The 9,940-nt window shown below is 38.6% G+C and overlaps 1 protein-coding gene across 2 annotated transcripts; it reads right to left on the bottom strand.

Annotated features, from left to right (window-relative positions):
- Window positions 1-6,680, bottom strand: LOC138060321 (centromere protein M-like). 2 transcript variants are annotated; one of them, XM_068906068.1, is made up of 6 exons: window positions 6,532-6,680; window positions 6,357-6,436; window positions 4,440-4,538; window positions 3,802-3,881; window positions 2,458-2,549; window positions 1-1,564 (listed from the first exon to the last, which is right to left on the bottom strand). In XM_068906068.1, the coding sequence occupies exons 1-6, from the start codon at window positions 6,610-6,612 to the stop codon at window positions 1,415-1,417; spliced, it is 582 nt and encodes a 193-aa protein (XP_068762169.1). In that variant the 5' UTR covers window positions 6,613-6,680; the 3' UTR covers window positions 1-1,414. The 2 variants fall into 2 exon arrangements, with proteins under 2 accessions (XP_068762169.1, XP_068762168.1); XM_068906067.1 differs by having other exon boundaries at window positions 61-1,564; window positions 4,440-4,553.
- Window positions 6,681-9,940: the final 3,260 nt, after the last annotated feature.

Below are 9,940 nucleotides of genomic sequence, written 5' to 3' on the forward strand. Positions count from 1 at the left end.
TACTACCCATCAGCTTTAATAATAAACTTACAAAACGATGTAACTATGTACAACATGGAATAATCTTCTTTTGTTTAATGTTTATGGTTTCTACAGAAATGTATGGTTTATTTGTTGTGTAAACATAGTGAATACAACTAGAGGTGTACATAAGGTGATTAATTATTTGTGTTTCCAGAAAAAAAAACATTTCTTGCATTGCAAAGTTGTTTGTAGACCCACTTTAAAAGCTCTTTAAGCCCCACTCCTCTCCTATTCTTCACAACCAATAATATTTAGACTGACTGTAACATTTTATGTGCTGGAAGTTCAGATTTGTTTTTGATCTTTGGCAGTTTGACCTTTTCCACTTTGCATTCTAGTTTTTTAATAAGGAGAAATGATACCATCTCTCTTGGTTGTTTGAAAAAGCAATGTAGCAACCCAGAACCACATGATTGTGTTTTGCTAAACAAAAGAATTAGCCTTCCCTGGAGGTTCTAAAGGAGACGGTTTCAAGTGGACCTAGATGTTGATTTAACCCATTCACCCCTGAAGTGACCTCCATTTATGACTAAAATCTCAGTCTCAGGAGGCAAAGGAATAATAAAATGGTATACTGTAACGCACATGTACGTAGATCCATTTTATAGATTTGGCTCAGTTACCTTTGATTGGCAACAGAATTGTCATTGACCCTATTTTTATGCTTTAACCCTTTGACTTCCAAGCCGGTCTGAACTGGCCATACTTACAGTAGTATTTTCAGCCTTCTCAAAACCAGCCAGTCAACGGCGGCGGCGTCGCCTCCTCAGAAAGCTTGACCATCTCCTTCCAGTCAGAAAATGTAAGACAACACATTTTTAGCTCAAACGTGAAGTCACTGGAGATAAAGTAAAAGCTTGAAAAAAGTTAGTTTCACGTACAAATTCGCATCCGCTTTTTTTTTTTTTGGCGTTGCGCACATGAAATGTTTATTTAACTAACATTCCCGTATTTCTTATCAGACTCCAAGCAAGTGTCAATTCCATATGTTGAATTTCGTCACTTTAAATCGCCCAGATTGCACTAAATTGCATCTGTGAGTGTCTAAATTTAAAAAATTCCCTTGGTGAGCATGCCCCCAGACCCCCTAGAAGCTTGAGTCCTTTGGGCACTCGCTTGGGTGCCTTTAGCACCAAACCGTCTCCACTTTCCTTATGACCTGCTCCCAAAAAATATTTTGAGAAGGCTTCATTTTACTCTGTCTAACGCCAGACGATTTTAATCGTCAATGGGTTAATTGCCTATGAAAATTCAAACTCTCACACATGACAAAACAGATAGGTCTGTATTACAGTACATGTAGGGTTGCCTGCATCCTCTACCATTCATGACCCAGATCACTGCACAATGACATATAGTCTTGACCATCAATGTTGTAATGAAATATCTGTCACTCCCCCATCTCAATGAGCTCATCTTCAAACATAAATGATTTCCGTGTTGTATCTAAAAGTAATGTTGTCACATCTGCATGAAATCCACAGGAGACTTTAAGAAGGTGAATGAGCTTCTGGGAAAGAAATTCTTGGTCTTCCTCTTTCTGTAGTGATCAAGAAAAGCAATACATGGGTTCACGCAAATATTCCAACATGTTCTAAAGATAAGCTGCGCCCCCAATTTTGGACAAAATCTTACACTGAAAAGATGCGGCTCATCTAGTGGTGTTTATGGTACATCATTCAGATAGGCAAAGAATTTTCACTCTAGGGACTACACGGTCAGATTTTATTTTCTAGCAAATCCTGCTGATATGCACGGGTGTGGCTGTTTGACATCAATAAAATTAATTATCTTTAGTTCACAATGCTTTATGGCCCTTGTGAAATATGTGATACCTTTTAGAGTATACTCGCTGAAGCTGGATCTTTTGAGGAGATTTTCCTGTTCTACTCAGAATCAGAATTTTTAGACTATTATTAAAATTTGCAGCCAATTTAAGTTGAATCTGCTTTCAGTTATGGGATCACAAGAACAAATGTTGAAATAATTCCAGACTTAACTAACAAAGGATAGTCTGTCATCAACATAAAGAAAGCTTCATTCTGCAATTTACTTTTCAATAAATAGGCTTAGCCAGTTTTAAGGGCTCTTCCTTGTGAGACCCTTTTCAATTCTCATTCTCTTGCTTTGCCTCCCCTTTGACTGCATAGCATGCAGGTTAAAACTGGCTTAGCAATTACATGTACTGGTGAACCATAACTGTTGTAAAATTGGTGAGACACTCTAGTTAAAAAACACCTTCTGTAGCTTTCAATACCTGCCAGATCTAGAATTGTAACCTTTCCCACTCCATGCGCCCCCCCCCCCCCCACCCCTTTCAACGCTGCCTGGTCAAGTTTCCATCAAGAAGGTGAAGTGTCGCCATTTATTTGTGATGAGCTAGAGAGAAAAAGAGAAACATTAGGGTGTAATAATATTATTGTAAGTACTTACCTCGAGGTCTGCACAAATGATGGGTGAATCGTAACTATCAGCTAGACTTGTAACTTGTTCCATATTAACAGCATGCATTGCTTCATTCTTGGCTGTTAGAAATAACACATTTGGCAGGCAATAGCATTACTTCAACTGCCCAAGTAACAACAATATTAATAATAAATTTATTATTTATGCATTGTTTATATAGAGGATATTACATGGCTGCACGGGGATACAAATTTTATCTTCGAGTGCTGAAAGTATCTCTCTTGAGTGAGAGATACTTTCAGCACTCGAGAGATACTTTTTTATTATATAGATATTGATGAAATGTCTAGATTTAAGGCCCAGTAATGCGGGCAACATTTTTCGTGCAACTTGTCGCGCAACAATGTTGCGTTGCAACTTGAGATGGTTTGTTGCGCGTATTACCACCTTGCGCAACAAATTTTTGTGTTGCAAAAAGTAGGCGTCACTTTTACTTTTTGCAACATGAAAATTTGTTGCGCAAGAAGGTAGTAATATGTGCAAAAAACCATCTCAACTTGCAATGCAACATTGTTGCGCAACAAATTGCATGAAAAATGTTGCCCATATTACTGGGCCTTTAAATCAACTTGTTTTACTCATTTTCGAAATGATGAAAAAGTGGTCACCAACTGCTAAAACATGCATGTTGTGTAACATGAAACAAGATACATGTATGAAAGTGATGAAAAACAAGTCAAATTTTGCAATAAAAATGTTAATGTAGTTGAGAAGAAGCTCGCGTTTTATTGGCTAATCGTGTTCGTTACCAAAATGACACCTACATGTATATTCTCACGTGAATGATAAAAAATAATAATGTCCATTGTGCGCAGTGAAGATATGGTTAATTTTTTTTAGTAAAAGGAGAAATCCTGGTATTTCATCAGTATCTATATAATAATTAGCAATAATTATTATTCCATGCACATAGTCTGGATGTGAATTAGCTATGGCCGATGTCATACGTGTATTAAACAAGCATGAATGTTATCAAATTTTATTAAATTTTGAATATTTGAAAATTTCACTTGTCATGATCACATGCTACACATGTACACAATATGGTGATATTTTAAGTGAACCAATCAGAGCAGTAGAAACTGAATACTCAATATGTTCATCATTCCATGACTGAACATGATGGAAACATGCAGTTTAAATTTTGGTGCATTTTGGGATCAAAAGGGGTTACCATCAAAAGCTTGTAAGGACATGGTGATAGGGGGGGGGGGGGCGCAGGGGGGAGGCGAATGAGCAGGGAGGGTAGCTTCGTGAGTAGTTATGAGAGAAGGAGCAGTCATCCTACTTTCCGTGTGATTTATATTTTACCTTTTGTCACGACAAAGCAACAATGACCCAAAAAATAGTCTATATCCATATGTTTCACAGCAGACTTGATTACTTCAAAGCTTGTGAAGATCATCATGGGAAAACAAAAGAAATCATTAAGGATCTCATCAAAAGTAATCCATGATTTTCTTTAACTTTCAAATATCTCCAAAAATCTCTTGGTGCAATGCATGCATAGAGAGTAAATGTGTGATTTTCTGTCACATGATCATCAGGCATGCTTTAAACAAAAAGGAAAAAATGTTTGCACACTGTAAGAATTCAATTCCCTGAGTATTAGTTTGCAACATTTGTATACAGAGCTTCACTTATGTCACATAAAAAGAGATTCTATTATCTTAAATTTCATGTTCACCAGAATTCCTGACAAATATTCATGTTTCCTTGATAACATCTAGGTGAACTCAAAAACTATGACCCCTTTAACCCCTTAATTCCTTCTATTAACAGTGTTATCCATACCTACAGATTTTACTCTGTAAAACACCAAAATTAATGATTGTACTAGTAAATTGGGGCCACTTTGGGGGAGAAATGGTCCACTCCACAGAACAAGTTTGTTATACAAATTGTTGATTTTCATGCCAGTTCTTGCCTGCAACATTTGACATAATTACCTCAAGGTATTTGCCACGTCAATAAACAACACAACAAAATCAACCCTTGACCTAGTGTTGTCAGTGTCCTTTGACAATGGTAGACTTGTGCACACTCGGCTGTCAAGAAAAGACCTATGGTTATACATTAAATGCTTAGGCATGACTCAATTTATAATACAGTAATTATAATTCTCACTTTAACTGAGTCACAACTTTGCAAATACTTCTACCAGTTAGTCCAATCCCACTCTCGTAACATGGCTACTTTTCATCCACGGGTTGGCACATTTTAACAGTCAAAAATCTTGTTTGCAAACAGATATCCATACACCTTGCAGTCATTTTTGTGAGCAATAGTTTTCTCCTGGTCGAGTTTTATCAAAAAATAACTTATTATCTCTATATCACTAATAAGCTCAATAATTCACATATTTTGATTGGTTCTCACCTATGACCTATTAGAGGACAGACTTACAGCTGACGTCATCACCAAAAACGTTTAATTATTTACTAAATAAAATAAGTAGATTCCATGTTCTGGAGTGAGGACAATATGTGAGCCAATGAGCCATGGCTACGAGTCATGTGAGCCAACGCCGCAAGCCATGCAAGTTAACATGCAAGTCACACAGTTATTAAAAGCTAACCGTTTTAAAATGGGTGCTTAGACTTAAATACTGTTTATCGGTGCTATTTGAAAATGGGTACTTAGCCTTAAATGGGAGATTCGCATCACTCGCAGATTGTCCAACCCCCATGTTCTGTGGGTCTGTTCAGGTAACATCACAGAAGACGTCAAAATGTGGTAAGAACAAAAAAGCGGCACACAAGGCCACACATCAGAGACACACTTGGCTACTGCTTCATGTGTCATTTTTGTGTTCTTACCACATGACGTCGTCTATGATCAATTACTAAACAGATGCACAGCAACATGGAATAATAATAATAATAATAATAATATTTAATATTTCTTAGGCGCAAATTAACATGTGAATATGATCAAATGCGCCTTACAAAGGAAAAAAAAAATGTAAAAACGGAGATTAAAAAACAAGTTAAAAACAGTTAAAAAATAGTTATTTACAATTCTGGATATAATAAAAAGACTAAAAAAAAATATATATATATATCTATAAATATCACGAGCTTTTCATAATGTAAGCTGCTGTAAATCAAAATGTCTTAAATTTAGACTTAAAACGTTCAAAATTTTCCTCCTCCCGTATTTCACTCGGCAGTTTGTTCCAAAGTGATGGCGCAGCAGCAGTGAAAGCCCTGTCACCGAGTGTTTTCTTAGTTTTCGTGGACGGAGGAGCTAACAAAAGTTCAGAATTAGACCGGAGACTATAAGTGGAAGGATTCTTAATATGAATAAGATTACATATATACTCAGGTGCATGACCATGTATGGCCTTGAAAGTTATTATTAAAATCTTAAAATCAATTCTGAATTGAACTGGTAACCAATGTAGAGAGTATAAAACGGGAGTTACGTGGCTAAAGCGCGGAATTGAACAAATCAGCCTAGCAGCAGCATTTTGCACTCGTTGCAGCTTATTGATGTGAGTGACCGGTAAACCATAAAGAAGACTGTTACAATAATCAATGCGTCCCATTATGAAAGCATGCACTAGTACCTCATCTATTTGTTATTGGTAGAAGTACACTCACGTACATTGTACTACCTTATAATTTATTCCATTTTTATTGATTTTGTTTTGTTTTTGTTCAAAACAAGGGCTTTTTTGCTACTCACCATCTATAACTCAAGAGAGAGCGGATTACGGGATTCGTGATTTTCAACATAAAATGGCAATTTTCTCAAACCTGCTAGGACTTCACAACTACCACTGCTAACAGTTTTTATCTTTTACAGTACTTACATGTAACTAACCATGTAAGAAAAAATAGAAGAAGAAACAGAAAACCTACATTTTGAGCGAGAAACCAGAATGAATACCAAGCAAAGATTTCGCAACCCTGTGTTTTCCAATTCCGTTTACGCCAACAAACTGAAAGATGAAAGAAGGAATATATTTGCAGTCTTTTTTATCCTTCCTAGAAAAAGTTAATGTCAGACTTTTCTTCCATTTCATATTTAACTTACCAAAACAGTTGCCTGGGTTTTCTCTGGAAGCTTTGCAAACCTAGAAATCGAATTTTCATTTTCAAACAGGAAGTCCGCCATTTTGAATTTCAGTTTCGCGCTCTTGCAGAACTCCGGCGCGCGTTCCTGGATCGATCGATTGATCGATCGTCTCGCAAACAACGTTACGCAGGCTTGAGGATAGACTCGTCTCATGTAGATTCGCGCTGAACGAAGGTCGACCTCTCGCGACTTTGTCGCTTGCTCATCCACTTCGCGAACGAAAAATCACGATTCGCTCGCCAAAACATTTTCTCCTGGGATTCTCGTGAGGTCGACTTGCGGCAAGTCTAGCTTGAGGACTTCATTATTTGCTTGAACGCCGTCTGGTGGCCGAGAGACATCATTAAGTCTCAACGCCCGCAAGTTCTTACGTCTCTTGAAGCACTAAGAGGCGTGGACATGGTTGCAAGAGTTTTTTGCAGCCCTGTCCAAAGCCAGACGGCGATCGGTGGGACGGCGAGTTTGCAAGCACACAGCCTGAGAAGTGGGGGCACCTCGGACGAAAAAAGAACACTATGGCAGAGCAATTACCATATGCCATTCCTTTCACCCACTTTCGTTCCCTCTCTGTGTGGTGCTTGCAGACTAAGTCCCATTTTGGAGGTGACTCCACCGACTTCTTGTAAATAGTTTACCCAGAATGCATAGCGAAATGGGTTTCGACAAAACACTGACCCCCGGTCAACTGACCCCCCTAATGACCCCCTAAAAAATTAATGGGAAAATGAACACTGCTTACGTAAGCCTCAACATCCCTTTTTAAACAGCATTGTTCAACAGTATTTAAGTCTAAGCCCATTTTAAAAAGGTTAGTTTTCGATTATTGTTGTGATGGCCGATTATTTCATGTAACCTAACCTTTTTAAAATGGGTGCTTAGACTTAAATATTGCTGAACAATGCTGTTTAAAAAGGGTTTTTGAGGCTTAAGTAAGCAGTATTCATTTTCCCATTGATTTTATAGGGGGTCAGTAGGGGAGTCAGTAAGGGGGTCAGTTAACCGGGGGTCAGTGTTTTGTCGAAACCCTAGCGAAATAGCTCCGATACTTCCCATGATTGGTAAGGCAAGACAAAATACCAAAGTAAAGACCATCCTTATAATAGAGGAGCTACCGGTAGTCCAGGACTACAGAACTATAGACTATCCCTAGTTTACATTACACTAATAGAGGCGCTACCGTAGTCAAGGGGTTAATCACAGATGGCTCAGGGACCGATTAATCTCTCCCTCTTTGGATCGAAAGTAGCACGGGGGACCCCAGGCAGAGTTTTTGCAATTTTTTTTTTTTTCTCAAACCCTTTGATTACTATCTGGCAAAATACGTCCAGCTTTATCCACGGTCCCATCTTGTGACATCATCACTTTTAACGGTCAGGAACAGCTTTGTCCACTAACTTGTGCAGGGAGAAGAGATCTCTCAAACTATACCAGAATGAGCACAATTCAGTCAAGGAAACTGGAGAAACGGCCAAAAAAACCAATGTAGTACTGACCTGAAATCTCCATGAAAAGCTTGCTCCATTACCCACCTACCTTTCTGATCACCTAATTATAAGATGATGAAATGTTTCTCAGAAACTCTTCCTACCAAAATAAAGCCTACCAAATAGCCAGCAAGTTGAAAAAAAAAATGAGGCAAGGAAAGCGAAAAGAGAGGGAAGGAGAGAAAGCGAAAAGTGAAAGTCGAAAGTGTTGCGCTACTTTTAAAGCCAAAAACTATGTCGAAATTTTGCTTTCTGCGCATGCCGAACTTTGCAAGCACCTGAGTGAAAAAGCCGCGGAGTGTACAACCTGGAAAAAACGGGTTTGTACGGAGGTTTAGCTCTTAAACAGCACGACATTGACCAAAAAACCCCTCAACTAGCTTCGAAACCTGTTTTTCGGCCAAATCTCTAGTAACGAAAGGGTTAATACGTATTTTACGAATGCGCATGCGTTCTGTACTAACTCTGCTTACCACATGAACAAGAACAAGGAATAAAATTCAGAACTATAGACTATCCTTAGTTTTTATTACACTAACAGAAGGAGCTACCGTAGTCAAGGGGTTAATCACAGATGGCTCAGGGACCGATTAATCTCTCCCTCTTTGGATCGAAAGTAGCACGGGGGACCCCAGGCAGAGTTTTTGCAATTTTTTTTTTTTTTCTCAAACCCTTTGATTACTATCTGGCAAAATACGTCCAGCTTTATCCACGGTCCCATCTTGTGACATCATCACTTTTAACGGTCAGGAACAGCTTTGTCCACTAACTTGTGCAGGGAGAAGAGATCTCTCAAACTATACCAGAATGAGCACAATTCAGTCAAGGAAACTGGAGAAACGGCCAAAAAAACCAATGTAACACTGACCTGAAATCGCCATGAAAAGCTTGCTCCATTACCCACCTACCTTTCTGATCACCTAATTATAAGATGATGAAATGTTTCTCAGAAACTCTTCCTACCAAAATAAAGCCTACCAAATGCCCAGCAAGTTGAAAAAAAAAAAAATGAGGCAAGGAAAGCGAAAAGAGAGGGAAGGAGAGAAAGCGAAAAGTGAAAGTCGAAAGTGTTGCGCTACTTTTAAAGCCAAAAACTATGTCGAAATTTTGCTTTCTGCGCATGCCGAACTTTGCAAGCACCTGAGTGAAAAAGCCGCGGAGTGTACAACCTGGAAAAAACGGGTTTGTACGGAGGTTTAGCTCTTAAACAGCACGACATTGACCAAAAAACCCCTCAACTAGCTTCAAAACCTGTTTTTCGGCCAAATCTCTAGTAACCAAAGGGTTAATACGTATTTTACGAATGCGCATGCGTTCTGTACTAACTCTGCTTACCACATGAACAAGAACAAGGAATAAAATTCAGAACTATAGACTATCCTTAGTTTTTATTACACTAACAGAAGGAGCTACCGTAGTCAAGGGGTTAATCACAGATGGCTCAGGGACCGATTAATCTCTCCCTCTTTGGATCGAAAGTAGCACGGGGGACCCCAGGCAGAGTTTTTGCATTTTTTTTTTTTTCTCAAACCCTTTGATTACTATCTGGCAAAATACGTCCAGCTTTATCCACGGTCCCATCTTGTGACATCATCACTTTTAACGGTCAGGAACAGCTTTGTCCACTAACTTGTGCAGGGAGAAGAGATCTCTCAAACTATACCAGAATGAGCACAATTCAGTCAAGGAAACTGGAGAAACGGCCAAAAAAACCAATGTAACACTGACCTGAAATCGCCATGAAAAGCTTGCTCCATTACCCACCTACCTTTCTGATCACCTAATTATAAGATGATGAAATGTTTCTCAGAAACTCTTCCTACCAAAATAAAGCCTACCAAATGCCCAGCAAGTTGAAAAAAAAAAAAATGAGGCAAGGAAAG

The sequence above is a fragment of the Montipora capricornis genome, chromosome 8, assembly GCF_036669925.1.
Source record: "Montipora capricornis isolate CH-2021 chromosome 8, ASM3666992v2, whole genome shotgun sequence".
In the NCBI taxonomy this organism is placed as follows: Eukaryota; Metazoa; Cnidaria; class Anthozoa; order Scleractinia; family Acroporidae; genus Montipora; species Montipora capricornis.

Bases quoted from the DNA above. Each gene is read 5' to 3' on its own strand.
- LOC138060321 (XM_068906067.1), bottom strand. From the start codon at position 6,612: ATGGCGGACTTCCTGTTTGAAAATGAAAATTCGATTTCTAGGTTTGCA. The intron at 2,550-3,801 runs GTAAAATATAAA...TATTTCTAACAG, and splicing joins TTGCTTTGTCGTGACAAAAG to CCAAGAATGAAGCAATGCAT. The intron at 1,565-2,457 runs GTAAGTACTTAC...TGATCACTACAG, and splicing joins TCATTTGTGCAGACCTCGAG to AAAGAGGAAGACCAAGAATT.